The sequence below is a fragment of the Aulonocara sp. 'chitande type north' Nkhata Bay genome, linkage group LG15 (assembly GCF_057382095.1).
Source record: "Aulonocara sp. 'chitande type north' Nkhata Bay isolate Kocher_YH1m ecotype deep benthic linkage group LG15, A_spYH_male_GT1.1, whole genome shotgun sequence".
In the NCBI taxonomy this organism is placed as follows: domain Eukaryota; kingdom Metazoa; phylum Chordata; class Actinopteri; order Cichliformes; family Cichlidae; genus Aulonocara; species Aulonocara sp. 'chitande type north' Nkhata Bay.
This window is the reverse complement of record NC_141358.1, coordinates 42,872,745-42,893,949: the sequence shown is the minus strand read 5'-3', so window position 1 is coordinate 42,893,949 and position 21,205 is coordinate 42,872,745. Positions and strand designations below refer to the sequence as shown.

The following is a 21,205-nucleotide window of genomic DNA, read 5'->3' as shown; positions in this document are numbered from 1 at the left end:
GGTGTTGATTGTTGTTTCAAAGTATTATAAATTATTCTAGAACGGCAGTTCGAGTCTGCTAGGAAGCGCAGTGCTCAGAGGTAACGCTTGCCAATGCAAAGGACGCTTATGCATTGTCCTCGAAGAGGGATAGTCAGTTGGTCACTGTGGAGCTTGGGGCACTCCAGAATAACTAGGAGTTAGAGTCTCCTTACCGTTTGCAACGGTATCTGCGCTTTTTTGGCCAGCAGAAGTGGATTTCGGGTGTGTAACTTTAACCTAAATCTTCAAAAAGTTTGGGTTGGTTGACGCTTTTAAATTGAGTTAGGGATTTTAGAAATGAGGCCAGAAACAGTTAAAGTCTTGATACTGGTTAATTGATCGCAAAAAACGCTTATGTTAAATTTGTCGAAATTCGATAGGTGTTAAAAGGTTTAAAATCTGTGCAGTTGTAAATATAAGACGTCTCTGTATTAAAAAAGATCTCTGTGGGTCGAGTCAGCAATGCACTGACTGCCTGCTGCTATTCTTAGATGAAGAGTGTGTGTGCATGCAAATGAGGCAGCTGATGCAGAGCGCATGAGAGGACTATGCTTTCGGTTTTGTGTGTCATTCAGCTCTATAACTATTGTTTGCAAATGTGGATAAATGTCTGCAGTTAAAATGCTGGCTTAGTAAATAACAACATTGTAAATATATGAATGGTGACAGCGTTTCAAAATAGAATATAAGAATTGTTTGTGTTTAAAACCAACGTTTAGGTAAAGAAGATTTAAGGTGGATTTGAAGGCATAAACAAAAAATAAAAGGGTTACAGTCTGCAAGGGTTGTTAATTCATGAGCTGACTGGATGCAGAGTAAGTGGAGTGGTCATCCTGAGAGGATTGAATGATGCTCTAACTCTGTGGTCAAGTCAGACATAGGCTTTAAGCAACCATGAGCCACTAATAAGCGTGACAAATTAATGAGTATGTGTAAATTAAACTTGTTAAATAGTTTTGATAGGAGTAACTCAATGAGCACGCAATAAAGTGGACTTTTTAGGGGCAGTTTATCACTGACACCATAAAAAGCAACTTAATTAGTAGTTCAATAACAAATTGTAAAGATAACCTTTGTTATTTGAAGAGAGAGAGAAAATTCAGGTTACATATAGTGAATAAATAAGGAAATGTTAATCTCTGCGTCATTCCACACTGAAATTTCAATTGTAGGGGATCATTTGGAGGTGAATTGTGTAGGACACGGGGAGACAGAAGAATCTCCCCATGAGTTTTCAGTGTGCATAGAAATTGAGGAGGCTGAACTGGAAGCCTGCCTGGGTCGTTGTTTTTGTTTATTTGAGGGTCTGCTGGAAGTTTGTGAAAACGACCACCTTGATATGTGGGAGCCTTCTCGGGCAGCGATTTTTTTGTTAAACCTGTGGCAGGCTGTGCAACATGGAGAAAGCTTTGACATAATGTCATAAAGGTGATTTCTTGGTTTTAGACTTATTAGTACGGGACAAGTTGAGGGACCCTTGAGGGTGTGTTGCTGTAAAGTATATAAGGGACGCGCAGCGCAGTTAATGGGTTTAAAATAAATGAAAAAACACTAATCCGAGGAACTATTGGAGAGGTAAGTATACGGAGGTGAGCGCGTTGCGCATAAGGGTTGCTGGTGTCATATATTAACACTTTGAGGGCGAATAATTTTGATTGAGTGTCAACGCTTGAGAACGCGAGGACAGCGTCTAACGTGCTGGGTTAAACTTTGTGTATCACCGAGCAGGAGAAGAGGAGCCAGTGGTTGCGAGAACAGCGAGACGAAGACTGAAACCGAAAGTTAAGCGTGTCTGGGTGACCTAGACCAAGAAGGTGGAGTCGACCAACGCCATTGGAAGAGGTAAGTCTGTGTTTCAGAGAATGGCTGACAGCTCGAGTGCGACACCTAGTGGGAAAAGGGGATGCAAACCTTTGAAGGATCAGCTTGAACAGCTTAAGAAAGCTATTCGTTTGGCTTCACCTGGAGCATTAAAAGCAGCAGAGAAAGAGTGCCAAGCGATGGAGGTTGAGGTAAGCAAACTTATTACATCTCAACAGAAAGGGCTGGGTGATAAAATAGCTCTGAGCCTGGTGTTAAAAACTGAGGGAGAGAGATGTGAACAGAAATTGAAACAATTTGAAGAGGAGTCCAAGGGACATTCAGTGAACAGGAAAGCCAGAGGAGAAATTAAGGATCTAAAAGAAACTCATGCCAGGTGCTGTAAGTGGCTGCTCCTGTGGAGGGCAGCCTCTTCCTGGATGACTGAGGAGGAGGATGACACAGGAAAATCAGGAGACATGGTGAGTATAATGGAGTCTTTGAAACATCTGAAGGAGGAAAATAAAAAGCTAGAGGACCAAGTGAAGGACTTGACTCCGAAGGTAGAAGAGGCTAATAGGTATTACACACCGAAATTATATCCTTGGGCTGAATTGGCACGTTGTGCACCACCACCACCATATGTCATGCCTGTAATGACCCTTGGAGGGGGACAAGTTCGTGGTCCTGATGGACAGACTGGAGTTGTCCTTGGCGGAATAGCAGATGTTGAATATACTACTACTCCCCTGAATATCCCCGAAGAAGGGATAAGGGCAGTGGAATGTCAGTCCCAAGATATGGGAGGGAGAATGACAGCCTCAGCTGCAGATGAAGGCTCGACCTTGCCTCCCAGTTCGGTGGATAGTGGAAACATCATACGGGCCGAGGTGTCTACAGTGGAACAGCCAAAGCAGGACGGGGAGGCCAAAAGGACCCCTAGAATGAAGGACAAAATACCACAAGGAGTGATAACCAAGGGAGAACATTGGGAAGGAGAAGTGTATGGACAAATGCATGAGCCCCCACGTGCGTTAATAGAGGCATTAACAGCATTGGAGGTTATAAAGCAGAGAGTAATGCAGGGAGGGCCAGAAGAGGAGAATGAAGACCGTGCGACGTCATCAGAAGAAGAGGACGATAAGGAGGACGAAGATGGAGGACCTGAGCCCCAACCAAGTACAAGCCTAATTTTGAGGAAAAGAAGTGTGAAGAGAGACCAAGCACAGAGACAGCCCATATTTAGGAGCTCAAAGGGAAAAGGAAAGTCGAGGAAGAGTAGAAAAGTGAGTTTTGAACAAGGAGCTCCTGACCCTGGTTTAAATCTGCCTCTAATAGCAGGTCCAAAGAACGAACCAGTTTATCGCGCCTATAAGGTGAGAGATTTGGAAGCATTGGTTAAACAACTTCCACCAATAACTGAGGGAGGAGCTAGCTGGTTGAGAAGGCTGGGCGCGCTGACCGAAGGAGAAGAATTAGCGCTGGGCGATTTTCGCGCTTTGGCCGGACGTTGTATGCTGGGTGGTGGGTTAGCAGATGTAGAGCAGATAGCTCAAACAACCAGATATGCAAATGACCTACAATACCATGAGGTGCAGAATGACTTAGCAGATGCAGTCCGGGAGAAGTATCCAACTCCTAACTCTGGAGCCATTCCAAAAATTATTTGGGATCCCAAAAACACACCCAGAGAGTTTTTAGCTAAAGCAAAGGAACAATGGTTGTTAGAAACAGGAATACATCCGGGGAAGGAGGGTGAAAGTAGAGCGTGGTTTCGTTCGGCGGTGCTGGCAGGGCTGCCCAATCAGGTTGCAGTTGATTTGGAAAAGAACCCAGATTTTGCCGTTGCAGACTCGGTGCAGTGGGACAGACATGTGACCCACAGACTTCAGCAGGAACAGGATTTGGCAAACAAACAAAAGAAAGAGTTGGAGGAAGCCCAGGCGTGGCTGGTCAAGTTGCAGCTGGCAGAAGCAAAAAACAAAGCAGGAGACAGAAAGAAAGAGGATAAAGAGAGCGCAAGGAAAATAATGGTGGCAAGGCCTCAGCCCGATCCTGTGCCTGACTGGCCAGATCAGGATCCGGGTCTCTACCCTGATGACCGTTGGCCCGCCAATGCACCAAGGCAGCGTCAACCAGTAGGGAATTGGGGGACCGGTGGACCGCAGAGAGGGCGTGGTGGATCCGTGAGGGGAGGACAAAGGGCTCGGAATCCAGGGAATCCTAACAATGTGTCTTGGACTGCCTGTTACAGCTGTGGAGCAGAAGGACACTGGTCCCGAGAATGCCCTGAATCGCAGCGAAATTATCAGAGGCGAGGCTATCAATCCCAGGCACGAGGAGGCCCAAGACAAAGAGCTGCTTACAGGGGAGCATATCAAGCTCCAAACCCGAATGCAGCACCAGCCGCCCAGTACCCAGTAGCTGACTGGGGCTGGGAGAGGGAGCAATATTGACGGAGCCCGGAGAAACTGAACAGCGTGGGGGCGGCAGAACCCATGCTGTCAATGACCGTGGAAGGCACTGAATTGCCCTTCCTGGTGGATACTGGAGCAACATACTCAACTTTGAAAGACACACCAGACAGTGCAACACTCTCCTGTCACACAGTTAATGTGGTAGGCTTTTCCGGGATTCCGATGACACTGCCATTGACAGATCCAGCATTGACACAGCTGGGAAAACAGACTTTGAAACACCAATATGTGGTGTCCTCACAGGTGCCTGCAAATCTCATGGGCAGGGACCTGCTTGTGAAACTGGGAGCCACAATCATGTGCTCACCAGATGGACTGATTGTTACTCTGCCTGGAGGAAAAGAATTCCCGTGCCTGGGATCACCTTCAAAGACTCAATATTTAGTCCAGAACTCTGAACAACCCACTGCCGAAATCTACTGGGGGAGGCTAGTGGAAGAAGGCATTCTGAGACATTATCAGCTGTGGAAACCCTGGATAATGAGCCTGGCCGTCTATTCCCCCCCGCGAGATCCTTTCCACGTTACACTCTTTTATGATAGGGAAGATAACGATATCTATCGGGAACAGTTCCAGTCTGATCTTGAGGGACAGACGTGGAATGTGCAAACACATAACATTTATGTTGGACCAGAAGGTGTGGCCGCGGCTGTGAAATTTACTGATGAACAACTGCCTTGGTACAATGTGGGAGAGGATTCAGCCCCTCACATTACATTGGCGGTCCACGAGGGTCATGGGCCAAGAGATCTGGGACCAATGGTTAAGCGGGCGCTGGACGACGCATGCTGGCAAAGCACCCAAATTCCAAATGTCTGGTATGCACCAAAATGTAAAATATATCGCATAACTTGTTTGTCCAACGATGCAGTGATCTTAGAACATAAAGAAATCTCCAGAATACATGGCAGGGAAAGAATGGATCATCCTGATGCAGTAGCTGAGCTCTCAAAATTGCCTGGTACTTTGTGGTCCGCAGGGCCCACAGATGTAGGTCTAGCTAACTGTTCGCCTGTCCTGTTCCAGCTGAAGTCTGACATACCAATTAACAGACCACAATATAAGCACAAAACTGAAGCAGAAGAAGGTATAGCTGAAACCATTGAAGGACTGTGGAAGGCAGGAGTGCTTGAGCCCTCATGGTCATTTTGGAACACACCTATTTTGCCAGTGGAAAAACATGGGACAGGGAAGTACCGTATGGCACATGATTTGAGAGCAATAAATGCCATGCTGAGGACTGACACTGTGCCTGTACCAAATCCCTACACGGCTCTGACCGAAATTACTGGGGACCAAAAGTGGTTCACATGTATTGACCTAGCGAATGCATTCTTTTGTCTCCCACTGCACGAGTCACTCAGAGACATTTTCTCATTCACATACAGAGGCCGCAAATTTAGGTACACACGCCTACCACAAGGCTTTGCACTCTCACCAGGAATTTTTAATCAGGTGTTGAAAGAGGCATTGTCCCCATGTCAACTGCCAGGGGGCTGTACATTAATACAGTATGTTGATGATCTTCTTATTGCAGCCCCGTCAGCAGCGGCCTGTACGGCAGCATCGCTCGTGGTGTTGAACAGATTGGCGGAGTGTGGCTTCAAAGTGAGCAAAGAAAAACTGCAGTTGGTCCGGCCAGAGGTAACATTCCTGGGCCGGGTGATCGCACACAGATCAGTGGGGCTAATGAACACACACAGAGACCAAATTCTGACACATCCAAAACCAAGAACTGTGAAGGAGTTGCTTTCCTTTCTTGGCTTGACAGGTTACAGCAGGCAGTTCATTCCGAACTATGCGGGTAAAACGGCCCCTTTAAGGGACATGATCAAGAAAGTTGGTGTTCGAAATCTGAAGGCTGAATTGCCTTGGACGCCGGACACAGAGACAGCGTTCATTTCACTAAAACAGGATTTGTCAAGAGCCACAGATCTGGCCACACCTAACTATGATGAGGCATTTTACCTTGATGTTTCAGAAACAAAGGGAGTTGTGAATGGTGTGTTGTTTCAGAAAAAAGGGGGAGGTAGGGATGTACTTATGTATGTCAGCATAAGATTAAATTCAACAGAAGCAAGGCATCCCACATGCACACAACACGCAGCAGGAGTAGCAAAGATAATTCAGAAAACAGCACATATAGTGAGGGAACACCCACTGAAAGTGCTTACTACACACAGTGTAGTGGCCTATGTGAACTCACAGGCATTCACAATGACTCCACTGACGCAACAAAGGTTGAGCAAAATTTTAGAGGCGCCAAATTTGATATTCACACATGAAGGAATAAATATGGCAGACCTAATGGGGTCAGGAGAACCACATGACTGTATTAAGAAAGCCCAGGTTGAAGGAAAAATCAGGGAAGACCTGAAGGCAGAGCCCATATACGGAGCTGAGGATTGGTTCACAGATGGATGCTGCCACAGAGATGAAGAAGGATTGAAAGCGGGCTATGCAGTAGTCTGTAGAGTAGGAACTGAGTTTCAGGTGAAAGAAGCAGGAAAAATTGAGGGACAACAGTCGGCCCAGAGAGCTGAAGTGATAGCCCTAACTCGAGCCCTGAGGTTGGCTAAAAACATGAGAGTGAACATCTACACTGACTCAGCATATGCGTTTGGAGCAGCTCATGTGGAACTGGCTCAGTGGAAGAGAGCCGGGTTCAGGACGGCCACTAATGCACCCATCTGTCACAAAAAGGAAATGGAGGAACTGGAAAAGGCCCTGGAGGACCCAGACGAGGTAAGTATTATAAAATGCAAAGGCCACTCACAAGCAGACAGTATGGTGGCAAGAGGAAATCAGAAAGCTGACGAAGCCGCAAAGGAAGCAGCGGGCTACAAAGGACAGAGACAACTGGTGCAGGTAACCCCAGAAGAGGAGGTTAGCACTAACAGCATGGAAGAAGTTAGAAAGGCTCAGGAGGAGACATCCCCAGAGGAAAAGGGGGTGTGGGAAAACAAAGGAGCCTGGCAAGATGGCGGTTTGTGGAGGGGGCCAGATGGGCGTCCCGCTTTAACGGCCAAAATGGCGGAACAAAAGGTGAATGAGGCTCACGGGCTTGGTCACGTGGGAGTGAAACAGATGGAGAGAAATTTGTGCCGATGGTGGCATCCTGATTTGAGAAGGATGATACTGGAAAAGGCCAGAACGTGCCTAATTTGTGGGGCACACAACCCAAAGCCAGCAGTAAAACCTGAAGCTGGTAAGTTTCTCATGCCAGAAAGGCCAGGAGAAGAGGTCGTGATTGATTATACCGACATGATTGATACAGGCCCAGGTGGGGTGAGGTATTTGTTGGTGTGTGTGGATGTTCTGACTGGATGGCCCGAAGCATGGGCGACCAAATGTGAAGATGCGAAAAGTGTGATTAAGTGCTTAATCAATCATTACATTCCAAGGCATGGGTTTCCCAAGAGAATTAGGTCAGACAATGGTACTCACTTCAAGAACAAAGATTTGCAAGAGGTAGAGAGGATGTTGGGAGTGCAACATAAGTTCGGGACGGTCTATCATCCTCAATCTCAAGGAAAGGTAGAGAGGATGAACCTAAATTTGAAAAACAAGTTGGCTAAAATTTGTGCGCAGACAGGGCTAAATTGGGTCGCAGCCCTGCCCATTGCTTTGATGACCATAAGATGTTCTGTTAACCAATCCACAGGTTTCACCCCTTATGAGCTGCTGACTGGGAGACAGTTTCCAGCACCCTGGACAGTGGTCCCGGTGGAGCAGCCCAGGACAAGCAACAGGTCTCATGCAGAATATTTTAATGAGTTGAAAGCTCTTGTGTCCAGCTTTACAAAACAGGTCACTTGTGAGAGACCCACGGGGAACGGAGAGGTCCCGGACGCAAAGGCAGTGTGGCTGAAGGTCATTAAGCGAAAGTGGAAGGAGCCCCGCTGGACTGGTCCGTATGAGGTGACCGCCCGGACGGCTACAGCAGTCCAGCTGAAAGGGAAAGGCGACACCTGGTACCATTGGTCGCAGTGTGCACCCGCACACGAGAGCTTGGTGGAGGAAAATTCGTCGTCAAGGAACGCAGGTGTCAAGGAACAGAGGCAGAATAAACCTCTTCACCTGTGTAACGGGCCGACCAGTAGTCTACCTGGAAGGCCGAAGAAAGAAGAGCAGCCTAGGAGGAGATCGCCGCGCCTACAAAAAGGAGTGGTAACAAATTGAGAGTTTGAAAAGGGGTGGTTCAAATAAAAAGGAGGAAAACAGAAACAAAGTTTTAAAATTTATGCTAAGTACAAATATACATAACACAATGCCATCCCGCGAACCGGAGATTCGTGAGGAAAGAGGACTGATTAAAATGTTGCTTGTGATTGTTAGTTTGATGACTGTGATGATATTGATAATGGCCCTATGTTTGCTTGTTTATATTTTGCAGGGAGGCCCCCGCGAACTGTCTGAACACTGGGGCCAGTTGAATCCAGCACTAAAAGAGAAATCGTTTATTGAAACAGGGCTAAAAAGGAGATCAAAGCGCGAGGTCTCGGGTAAAAGAGATGAGTGCCTGAGCACATATGGTGGTTTAGAGTTGAACTATGTTAATGGGTCCACAACTTCATTCACCTTTGACTTATGCGATGTTTTAAAGTGTGAAGGAGCAGATACTAGTTGGAGAGGATATAATGTGTGGGTTTGTTGGGATTATGCAGTAAGTACACATTGTGAAAGAGGGAGTAGGCCCTTTGCAAACTGGTGTCGGAACTGGAATCAGGTAAAGGGTTACACTGGGGAAAATGGGGAAACGTCAGGACAAGGGTCAGAGAACGTGTTAAAACTCCAAAGAGATTATAGTCCATCTAAGAATCCTTTGACTATGTCGCTGGGCAACTGGCGGCGTAAAAACTCTTTGTATTTAGTCTTAGGTGTGGAGACTGTGGGAACTGACCCGAAGGGGTTAATTAAAATTAACTTTCTTGAAAAGGCCAATCCCGTAAATCCCGTAGAGCCAGTTAGAGAAGAAAAGGAAATACACATGATTAACAACCAAATAAACGCTGTTGTAAATTCTACAGGAAAAAGGGGAAATGGGCCGTCATATGTGGTACCAGAGGAACAGGAACTAAAGGATAGACGAGTCCTGGCGGTGGACTACACCAGACTGAAGCCTCAGGATTTAATTGAGCGCGCCACTGGGTTCAGTGACAGTAATCTCTGGCTGGACTGGATGGCTCTAAATGCTAGGGAACAAGAGGTATCCAATTGTGTTGCTTGTGCCTCTGCTAGACCACGGTTGTTCACAGAGCCCGCTCCACTCCATCCGGAGGACAAGTGGGGTTATGATTGCATGTTGCGAATGACTAGAGGAGCGGTGAGTACTGGAGACTGTACTGTGTTATCCAGTTTGTTTCCTCCAGTTGATAAGCGGACAAAGGTAGGACCATTTTTGCCGAAAAAAGGTAATTATACGTGTTTTAAGTTCTCCACAGATAAAGTAATATACAACGTGGGGGAAATCGACCCAAGTTGGTGCGCTGTTACCCAGACGGGAAGAACCACAAACAATGTAAGTGATCCCAACACTTTAATTGGGACTTGGGCTAGAAGTGGACTTTATTATTATTGTGGGCACAAGACTCTTTTGGCTCGTGTTCCTCTGGGAAGTGTGGGGACGTGCGCGATGGTGAGACTAGGAGCACCTCTTATGTTAATTGGAAATCAGGTAAAAAACATTCCACAGCACAACACACGCACATTGGCAGCTAGGCGGAAGAGACATATCCTGTCCAAAAGCGGGATTGAGGGAACACACGCTTATGACCCTAGGCTGAACTCGCCAACCTGGATTGACTCAATAGGGGTCCCCAGAGGAGTTCCGAATGAATATAAACTCGTAGATCAAATAGCTGCGGGTTTTGAGAATCTTCCAATAATTTCTGCTCTTTTTCCAGTGACCCCGAACAAAAATGTAGACAGAATTAATTATGTTCACTATAATTTGCTGAGGCTCTCTAACCTTACCAGAGACGGGATGGAAGGGTTAGCGGAGCAGATGGGTCCGACCTCATTAATGGGAGTCCAAAATAGAATGGCCCTTGATATGTTATTGGCGGAAAAAGGAGGGGTTTGTGCGATGTTCGGAGATCAGTGTTGTACTTTTATCCCGAATAACACTGCTCCAGATGGCTCGGTGACGCGAGCCTTGGAGGGGCTAAAGAGTCTCTCTAGGACCATGCATGACCACTCGGGAATTGACAACTCGCTGGAGAGCTGGATGACCTCAGTGTTCGGAAGGTGGAAGGGGCTTGTTCTGTCAATTATGTTGTCTCTATCTGTATTGGTGGGTATTTTGGTGACCTGTGGTTGTTGTCTCATTCCTTGTGCCCGAAGGTTGGTAGAGAAAGTGATTGTAAAGGCAGTGGACCCTGGGGCGGTGGCCCCTAGGTCCATGATGCCGATGATGGATCTGGAGGTAGCCGAGTGGACTGAGGAGTGAACAACAACCTATGTATCGACCTCTGGGGTGTCAGAGGTCGAAAGGGGGATTGTGGGGATAAACGAAAAGTATTTTACCAGCATAATATAATCTGCAGTATGAGCATTGCTTTAACAATATAACAGATAGCTTTAAGATGGCCTTAAGATGTTTATGATGATGTTAACTTTGTATTTCAGGTGCAGTTATAACCATTTTATACATATTGCATATCTGTGCTTATTTGAGTTGATGTTCAGGTTCTTTAAAGGTCGTAAGCCTCACTGACGTGACTGTTCAGGTGATACATGCTGAGGGAAAACTAGAACATAGAAGGAATTGCAATACATGCTTACAAAACACTTATATCAGTTTATTTTATTATCTTTTATATGTTCATATTCTTGTATTAAGGTTTTAGTAGAGGTTCTTGGTTAAAACATTTATTTAGTAGAAGACATACACATAGTCTTAGTGAGCTTCTGGTCTGGTAAAAGGTCAGAAGTGCAACAGGTGAATTGAGAAAGAGCATTTGAGGACGAGATACAGACAGTAGGTGAAGAGGTGACACAAAGAGCATGTGAGGTCAACACACACACACACACACACACTTTAAATTAGATTTATTTAGAGGAAGAGGTTAGTTATGTTTGGCTGTAACTGCAAAATTGTCTTGGTAAAAGAGGAACCGTTTCTTGGTGTCTCGGCAAGAAAGAGGAACAAGACAAGAACTGAAAGGTAGACAGGAAGGGCTAGCCATGAAAATAGAAGATGATTTTCTAGGTGAAAAGTCATGATGATGTTGATCTGATCTATGTATAAAATGTATCTGTGACGCATGAAGGGGCGTCAGTAAACAAACCCTGATGTTATAAAATAATTGTTTGTGCTTTAGTAAGTCGAAGATCAATTGCTGTGTTCAGTGATCTTCCCACATGTGAATTAAAATCTTCGTTTGACTTCACCCGGCCGGACCAGTGTGGTTATTTTTCGATCACCTCTTGTACCCTTTCTCAATTCTTGAATCTTAACATCTGGGGGCTTCGTCCGGTGGTTGAGTAAGGGAAAAAAGTGGAGGTGTGAGCGGTGGTCCGAGGTGGTCAGACGGGCAGACTTGGCCAGTGGTCAAAAGTGAGTGGACGCACGCCGGCGCATCATATTTAAAAAAGGTAAGACACTACCTGTTGAATTATTTCCAAAGTGTGTCAAATTGGGCTGTGAAAATTAAAAGTCTACTCACTGAAATTACTGGTGCATGTCTGTTTTGATTTTGATGAAAATTTCATGAGTTGAAAGCAGTAAAGTCTGCTAAAGCAGTTTGAGTCTGCCAGGAAAAAGTTTAAATATTGGGTTGAAGTCCCAAAGAAATTGAGTTAGAGTCTCAAGTAGTTTGGTAGGGAATTGGTTATTGTGTTGGTTAGAATCCAAATTTGGTCATAAGAGTGAACCTGAGCGGTCATTTTGTGAGTTGGAGTCTCCATTTGACCACTAGGTTGCACCTGCTTCAGTTATACACTTGTTTCGGGTGTTGATTGTTGTTTCAAAGTATTATAAATTATTCTAGAACGGCAGTTCGAGTCTGCTAGGAAGCGCAGTGCTCAGAGGTAACGCTTGCCAATGCAAAGGACGCTTATGCATTGTCCTCGAAGAGGGATAGTCAGTTGGTCACTGTGGAGCTTGGGGCACTCCAGAATAACTAGGAGTTAGAGTCTCCTTACCGTTTGCAACGGTATCTGCGCTTTTTTGGCCAGCAGAAGTGGATTTCGGGTGTGTAACTTTAACCTAAATCTTCAAAAAGTTTGGGTTGGTTGACGCTTTTAAATTGAGTTAGGGATTTTAGAAATGAGGCCAGAAACAGTTAAAGTCTTGATACTGGTTAATTGATCGCAAAAAACGCTTATGTTAAATTTGTCGAAATTCGATAGGTGTTAAAAGGTTTAAAATCTGTGCAGTTGTAAATATAAGACGTCTCTGTATTAAAAAAGATCTCTGTGGGTCGAGTCAGCAATGCACTGACTGCCTGCTGCTATTCTTAGATGAAGAGTGTGTGTGCATGCAAATGAGGCAGCTGATGCAGAGCGCATGAGAGGACTATGCTTTCGGTTTTGTGTGTCATTCAGCTCTATAACTATTGTTTGCAAATGTGGATAAATGTCTGCAGTTAAAATGCTGGCTTAGTAAATAACAACATTGTAAATATATGAATGGTGACAGCGTTTCAAAATAGAATATAAGAATTGTTTGTGTTTAAAACCAACGTTTAGGTAAAGAAGATTTAAGGTGGATTTGAAGGCATAAACAAAAAATAAAAGGGTTACAGTCTGCAAGGGTTGTTAATTCATGAGCTGACTGGATGCAGAGTAAGTGGAGTGGTCATCCTGAGAGGATTGAATGATGCTCTAACTCTGTGGTCAAGTCAGACATAGGCTTTAAGCAACCATGAGCCACTAATAAGCGTGACAAATTAATGAGTATGTGTAAATTAAACTTGTTAAATAGTTTTGATAGGAGTAACTCAATGAGCACGCAATAAAGTGGACTTTTTAGGGGCAGTTTATCACTGACACCATAAAAAGCAACTTAATTAGTAGTTCAATAACAAATTGTAAAGATAACCTTTGTTATTTGAAGAGAGAGAGAAAATTCAGGTTACATATAGTGAATAAATAAGGAAATGTTAATCTCTGCGTCATTCCACACTGAAATTTCAATTGTAGGGGATCATTTGGAGGTGAATTGTGTAGGACACGGGGAGACAGAAGAATCTCCCCATGAGTTTTCAGTGTGCATAGAAATTGAGGAGGCTGAACTGGAAGCCTGCCTGGGTCGTTGTTTTTGTTTATTTGAGGGTCTGCTGGAAGTTTGTGAAAACGACCACCTTGATATGTGGGAGCCTTCTCGGGCAGCGATTTTTTTGTTAAACCTGTGGCAGGCTGTGCAACATGGAGAAAGCTTTGACATAATGTCATAAAGGTGATTTCTTGGTTTTAGACTTATTAGTACGGGACAAGTTGAGGGACCCTTGAGGGTGTGTTGCTGTAAAGTATATAAGGGACGCGCAGCGCAGTTAATGGGTTTAAAATAAATGAAAAAACACTAATCCGAGGAACTATTGGAGAGGTAAGTATACGGAGGTGAGCGCGTTGCGCATAAGGGTTGCTGGTGTCATATATTAACACTTTGAGGGCGAATAATTTTGATTGAGTGTCAACGCTTGAGAACGCGAGGACAGCGTCTAACGTGCTGGGTTAAACTTTGTGTATCACCGAGCAGGAGAAGAGGAGCCAGTGGTTGCGAGAACAGCGAGACGAAGACTGAAACCGAAAGTTAAGCGTGTCTGGGTGACCTAGACCAAGAAGGTGGAGTCGACCAACGCCATTGGAAGAGGTAAGTCTGTGTTTCAGAGAATGGCTGACAGCTCGAGTGCGACACCTAGTGGGAAAAGGGGATGCAAACCTTTGAAGGATCAGCTTGAACAGCTTAAGAAAGCTATTCGTTTGGCTTCACCTGGAGCATTAAAAGCAGCAGAGAAAGAGTGCCAAGCGATGGAGGTTGAGGTAAGCAAACTTATTACATCTCAACAGAAAGGGCTGGGTGATAAAATAGCTCTGAGCCTGGTGTTAAAAACTGAGGGAGAGAGATGTGAACAGAAATTGAAACAATTTGAAGAGGAGTCCAAGGGACATTCAGTGAACAGGAAAGCCAGAGGAGAAATTAAGGATCTAAAAGAAACTCATGCCAGGTGCTGTAAGTGGCTGCTCCTGTGGAGGGCAGCCTCTTCCTGGATGACTGAGGAGGAGGATGACACAGGAAAATCAGGAGACATGGTGAGTATAATGGAGTCTTTGAAACATCTGAAGGAGGAAAATAAAAAGCTAGAGGACCAAGTGAAGGACTTGACTCCGAAGGTAGAAGAGGCTAATAGGTATTACACACCGAAATTATATCCTTGGGCTGAATTGGCACGTTGTGCACCACCACCACCATATGTCATGCCTGTAATGACCCTTGGAGGGGGACAAGTTCGTGGTCCTGATGGACAGACTGGAGTTGTCCTTGGCGGAATAGCAGATGTTGAATATACTACTACTCCCCTGAATATCCCCGAAGAAGGGATAAGGGCAGTGGAATGTCAGTCCCAAGATATGGGAGGGAGAATGACAGCCTCAGCTGCAGATGAAGGCTCGACCTTGCCTCCCAGTTCGGTGGATAGTGGAAACATCATACGGGCCGAGGTGTCTACAGTGGAACAGCCAAAGCAGGACGGGGAGGCCAAAAGGACCCCTAGAATGAAGGACAAAATACCACAAGGAGTGATAACCAAGGGAGAACATTGGGAAGGAGAAGTGTATGGACAAATGCATGAGCCCCCACGTGCGTTAATAGAGGCATTAACAGCATTGGAGGTTATAAAGCAGAGAGTAATGCAGGGAGGGCCAGAAGAGGAGAATGAAGACCGTGCGACGTCATCAGAAGAAGAGGACGATAAGGAGGACGAAGATGGAGGACCTGAGCCCCAACCAAGTACAAGCCTAATTTTGAGGAAAAGAAGTGTGAAGAGAGACCAAGCACAGAGACAGCCCATATTTAGGAGCTCAAAGGGAAAAGGAAAGTCGAGGAAGAGTAGAAAAGTGAGTTTTGAACAAGGAGCTCCTGACCCTGGTTTAAATCTGCCTCTAATAGCAGGTCCAAAGAACGAACCAGTTTATCGCGCCTATAAGGTGAGAGATTTGGAAGCATTGGTTAAACAACTTCCACCAATAACTGAGGGAGGAGCTAGCTGGTTGAGAAGGCTGGGCGCGCTGACCGAAGGAGAAGAATTAGCGCTGGGCGATTTTCGCGCTTTGGCCGGACGTTGTATGCTGGGTGGTGGGTTAGCAGATGTAGAGCAGATAGCTCAAACAACCAGATATGCAAATGACCTACAATACCATGAGGTGCAGAATGACTTAGCAGATGCAGTCCGGGAGAAGTATCCAACTCCTAACTCTGGAGCCATTCCAAAAATTATTTGGGATCCCAAAAACACACCCAGAGAGTTTTTAGCTAAAGCAAAGGAACAATGGTTGTTAGAAACAGGAATACATCCGGGGAAGGAGGGTGAAAGTAGAGCGTGGTTTCGTTCGGCGGTGCTGGCAGGGCTGCCCAATCAGGTTGCAGTTGATTTGGAAAAGAACCCAGATTTTGCCGTTGCAGACTCGGTGCAGTGGGACAGACATGTGACCCACAGACTTCAGCAGGAACAGGATTTGGCAAACAAACAAAAGAAAGAGTTGGAGGAAGCCCAGGCGTGGCTGGTCAAGTTGCAGCTGGCAGAAGCAAAAAACAAAGCAGGAGACAGAAAGAAAGAGGATAAAGAGAGCGCAAGGAAAATAATGGTGGCAAGGCCTCAGCCCGATCCTGTGCCTGACTGGCCAGATCAGGATCCGGGTCTCTACCCTGATGACCGTTGGCCCGCCAATGCACCAAGGCAGCGTCAACCAGTAGGGAATTGGGGGACCGGTGGACCGCAGAGAGGGCGTGGTGGATCCGTGAGGGGAGGACAAAGGGCTCGGAATCCAGGGAATCCTAACAATGTGTCTTGGACTGCCTGTTACAGCTGTGGAGCAGAAGGACACTGGTCCCGAGAATGCCCTGAATCGCAGCGAAATTATCAGAGGCGAGGCTATCAATCCCAGGCACGAGGAGGCCCAAGACAAAGAGCTGCTTACAGGGGAGCATATCAAGCTCCAAACCCGAATGCAGCACCAGCCGCCCAGTACCCAGTAGCTGACTGGGGCTGGGAGAGGGAGCAATATTGACGGAGCCCGGAGAAACTGAACAGCGTGGGGGCGGCAGAACCCATGCTGTCAATGACCGTGGAAGGCACTGAATTGCCCTTCCTGGTGGATACTGGAGCAACATACTCAACTTTGAAAGACACACCAGACAGTGCAACACTCTCCTGTCACACAGTTAATGTGGTAGGCTTTTCCGGGATTCCGATGACACTGCCATTGACAGATCCAGCATTGACACAGCTGGGAAAACAGACTTTGAAACACCAATATGTGGTGTCCTCACAGGTGCCTGCAAATCTCATGGGCAGGGACCTGCTTGTGAAACTGGGAGCCACAATCATGTGCTCACCAGATGGACTGATTGTTACTCTGCCTGGAGGAAAAGAATTCCCGTGCCTGGGATCACCTTCAAAGACTCAATATTTAGTCCAGAACTCTGAACAACCCACTGCCGAAATCTACTGGGGGAGGCTAGTGGAAGAAGGCATTCTGAGACATTATCAGCTGTGGAAACCCTGGATAATGAGCCTGGCCGTCTATTCCCCCCCGCGAGATCCTTTCCACGTTACACTCTTTTATGATAGGGAAGATAACGATATCTATCGGGAACAGTTCCAGTCTGATCTTGAGGGACAGACGTGGAATGTGCAAACACATAACATTTATGTTGGACCAGAAGGTGTGGCCGCGGCTGTGAAATTTACTGATGAACAACTGCCTTGGTACAATGTGGGAGAGGATTCAGCCCCTCACATTACATTGGCGGTCCACGAGGGTCATGGGCCAAGAGATCTGGGACCAATGGTTAAGCGGGCGCTGGACGACGCATGCTGGCAAAGCACCCAAATTCCAAATGTCTGGTATGCACCAAAATGTAAAATATATCGCATAACTTGTTTGTCCAACGATGCAGTGATCTTAGAACATAAAGAAATCTCCAGAATACATGGCAGGGAAAGAATGGATCATCCTGATGCAGTAGCTGAGCTCTCAAAATTGCCTGGTACTTTGTGGTCCGCAGGGCCCACAGATGTAGGTCTAGCTAACTGTTCGCCTGTCCTGTTCCAGCTGAAGTCTGACATACCAATTAACAGACCACAATATAAGCACAAAACTGAAGCAGAAGAAGGTATAGCTGAAACCATTGAAGGACTGTGGAAGGCAGGAGTGCTTGAGCCCTCATGGTCATTTTGGAACACACCTATTTTGCCAGTGGAAAAACATGGGACAGGGAAGTACCGTATGGCACATGATTTGAGAGCAATAAATGCCATGCTGAGGACTGACACTGTGCCTGTACCAAATCCCTACACGGCTCTGACCGAAATTACTGGGGACCAAAAGTGGTTCACATGTATTGACCTAGCGAATGCATTCTTTTGTCTCCCACTGCACGAGTCACTCAGAGACATTTTCTCATTCACATACAGAGGCCGCAAATTTAGGTACACACGCCTACCACAAGGCTTTGCACTCTCACCAGGAATTTTTAATCAGGTGTTGAAAGAGGCATTGTCCCCATGTCAACTGCCAGGGGGCTGTACATTAATACAGTATGTTGATGATCTTCTTATTGCAGCCCCGTCAGCAGCGGCCTGTACGGCAGCATCGCTCGTGGTGTTGAACAGATTGGCGGAGTGTGGCTTCAAAGTGAGCAAAGAAAAACTGCAGTTGGTCCGGCCAGAGGTAACATTCCTGGGCCGGGTGATCGCACACAGATCAGTGGGGCTAATGAACACACACAGAGACCAAATTCTGACACATCCAAAACCAAGAACTGTGAAGGAGTTGCTTTCCTTTCTTGGCTTGACAGGTTACAGCAGGCAGTTCATTCCGAACTATGCGGGTAAAACGGCCCCTTTAAGGGACATGATCAAGAAAGTTGGTGTTCGAAATCTGAAGGCTGAATTGCCTTGGACGCCGGACACAGAGACAGCGTTCATTTCACTAAAACAGGATTTGTCAAGAGCCACAGATCTGGCCACACCTAACTATGATGAGGCATTTTACCTTGATGTTTCAGAAACAAAGGGAGTTGTGAATGGTGTGTTGTTTCAGAAAAAAGGGGGAGGTAGGGATGTACTTATGTATGTCAGCATAAGATTAAATTCAACAGAAGCAAGGCATCCCACATGCACACAACACGCAGCAGGAGTAGCAAAGATAATTCAGAAAACAGCACATATAGTGAGGGAACACCCACTGAAAGTGCTTACTACACACAGTGTAGTGGCCTATGTGAACTCACAGGCATTCACAATGACTCCACTGACGCAACAAAGGTTGAGCAAAATTTTAGAGGCGCCAAATTTGATATTCACACATGAAGGAATAAATATGGCAGACCTAATGGGGTCAGGAGAACCACATGACTGTATTAAGAAAGCCCAGGTTGAAGGAAAAATCAGGGAAGACCTGAAGGCAGAGCCCATATACGGAGCTGAGGATTGGTTCACAGATGGATGCTGCCACAGAGATGAAGAAGGATTGAAAGCGGGCTATGCAGTAGTCTGTAGAGTAGGAACTGAGTTTCAGGTGAAAGAAGCAGGAAAAATTGAGGGACAACAGTCGGCCCAGAGAGCTGAAGTGATAGCCCTAACTCGAGCCCTGAGGTTGGCTAAAAACATGAGAGTGAACATCTACACTGACTCAGCATATGCGTTTGGAGCAGCTCATGTGGAACTGGCTCAGTGGAAGAGAGCCGGGTTCAGGACGGCCACTAATGCACCCATCTGTCACAAAAAGGAAATGGAGGAACTGGAAAAGGCCCTGGAGGACCCAGACGAGGTAAGTATTATAAAATGCAAAGGCCACTCACAAGCAGACAGTATGGTGGCAAGAGGAAATCAGAAAGCTGACGAAGCCGCAAAGGAAGCAGCGGGCTACAAAGGACAGAGACAACTGGTGCAGGTAACCCCAGAAGAGGAGGTTAGCACTAACAGCATGGAAGAAGTTAGAAAGGCTCAGGAGGAGACATCCCCAGAGGAAAAGGGGGTGTGGGAAAACAAAGGAGCCTGGCAAGATGGCGGTTTGTGGAGGGGGCCAGATGGGCGTCCCGCTTTAACGGCCAAAATGGCGGAACAAAAGGTGAATGAGGCTCACGGGCTTGGTCACGTGGGAGTGAAACAGATGGAGAGAAATTTGTGCCGATGGTGGCATCCTGATTTGAGAAGGATGATACTGGAAAAGGCCAGAACGTGCCTAATTTGTGGGGCACACAACCCAAAGCCAGCAGTAAAACCTGAAGCTGGTAAGTTTCTCATGCCAGAAAGGCCAGGAGAAGAGGTCGTGATTGATTATACCGACATGATTGATACAGGCCCAGGTGGGGTGAGGTATTTGTTGGTGTGTGTGGATGTTCTGACTGGATGGCCCGAAGCATGGGCGACCAAATGTGAAGATGCGAAAAGTGTGATTAAGTGCTTAATCAATCATTACATTCCAAGGCATGGGTTTCCCAAGAGAATTAGGTCAGACAATGGTACTCACTTCAAGAACAAAGATTTGCAAGAGGTAGAGAGGATGTTGGGAGTGCAACATAAGTTCGGGACGGTCTATCATCCTCAATCTCAAGGAAAGGTAGAGAGGATGAACCTAAATTTGAAAAACAAGTTGGCTAAAATTTGTGCGCAGACAGGGCTAAATTGGGTCGCAGCCCTGCCCATTGCTTTGATGACCATAAGATGTTCTGTTAACCAATCCACAGGTTTCACCCCTTATGAGCTGCTGACTGGGAGACAGTTTCCAGCACCCTGGACAGTGGTCCCGGTGGAGCAGCCCAGGACAAGCAACAGGTCTCATGCAGAATATTTTAATGAGTTGAAAGCTCTTGTGTCCAGCTTTACAAAACAGGTCACTTGTGAGAGACCCACGGGGAACGGAGAGGTCCCGGACGCAAAGGCAGTGTGGCTGAAGGTCATTAAGCGAAAGTGGAAGGAGCCCCGCTGGACTGGTCCGTATGAGGTGACCGCCCGGACGGCTACAGCAGTCCAGCTGAAAGGGAAAGGCGACACCTGGTACCATTGGTCGCAGTGTGCACCCGCACACGAGAGCTTGGTGGAGGAAAATTCGTCGTCAAGGAACGCAGGTGTCAAGGAACAGAGGCAGAATAAACCTCTTCACCTGTGTAACGGGCCGACCAGTAGTCTACCTGGAAGGCCGAAGAAAGAAGAGCAGCCTAGGAGGAGATCGCCGCGCCTACAAAAAGGAGTGGTAACAAATTGAGAGTTTGAAAAGGGGTGGTTCAAATAAAAAGGAGGAAAACAGAAACAAAGTTTTAAAATTTATGCTAAGTACAAATATACATAACACAATGCCATCCCGCGAACCGGAGATTCGTGAGGAAAGAGGACTGATTAAAATGTTGCTTGTGATTGTTAGTTTGATGACTGTGATGATATTGATAATGGCCCTATGTTTGCTTGTTTATATTTTGCAGGGAGGCCCCCGCGAACTGTCTGAACACTGGGGCCAGTTGAATCCAGCACTAAAAGAGAAATCGTTTATTGAAACAGGGCTAAAAAGGAGATCAAAGCGCGAGGTCTCGGGTAAAAGAGATGAGTGCCTGAGCACATATGGTGGTTTAGAGTTGAACTATGTTAATGGGTCCACAACTTCATTCACCTTTGACTTATGCGATGTTTTAAAGTGTGAAGGAGCAGATACTAGTTGGAGAGGATATAATGTGTGGGTTTGTT

The 21,205-nt window shown here is 46.3% G+C and overlaps 4 protein-coding genes across 4 annotated transcripts; all 4 read left to right on the top strand.

Moving 5' to 3' along the window:
- The first annotated feature begins 1,883 nt into the window (after positions 1 to 1,883).
- On the top strand, positions 1,884 to 4,277 carry LOC147313765 (uncharacterized). The gene has a single exon (XM_086264379.1). The coding sequence runs from the start codon at positions 1,884 to 1,886 to the stop codon at positions 4,275 to 4,277; it is 2,394 nt and encodes a 797-aa protein (XP_086120505.1).
- A 2,016-nt stretch (positions 4,278 to 6,293) lies between these two features.
- On the top strand, positions 6,294 to 8,480 carry LOC147313764 (uncharacterized). The gene is made up of 2 exons (XM_086264766.1): positions 6,294 to 7,506; positions 7,963 to 8,480. The coding sequence occupies exons 1-2, from the start codon at positions 6,342 to 6,344 to the stop codon at positions 8,478 to 8,480; spliced, it is 1,683 nt and encodes a 560-aa protein (XP_086120892.1). The 5' UTR covers positions 6,294 to 6,341.
- A 5,655-nt stretch (positions 8,481 to 14,135) lies between these two features.
- Positions 14,136 to 16,529, top strand: LOC147313763 (uncharacterized). The gene has a single exon (XM_086264378.1). The coding sequence runs from the start codon at positions 14,136 to 14,138 to the stop codon at positions 16,527 to 16,529; it is 2,394 nt and encodes a 797-aa protein (XP_086120504.1).
- A 2,016-nt stretch (positions 16,530 to 18,545) lies between these two features.
- LOC147313762 (uncharacterized) lies at positions 18,546 to 20,732 on the top strand. Its single transcript, XM_086264756.1, has 2 exons — positions 18,546 to 19,758; positions 20,215 to 20,732. Exons 1-2 carry the CDS (start codon positions 18,594 to 18,596, stop codon positions 20,730 to 20,732), a joined length of 1,683 nt encoding a protein of 560 aa, XP_086120882.1. The 5' UTR covers positions 18,546 to 18,593.
- Positions 20,733 to 21,205: the final 473 nt, after the last annotated feature.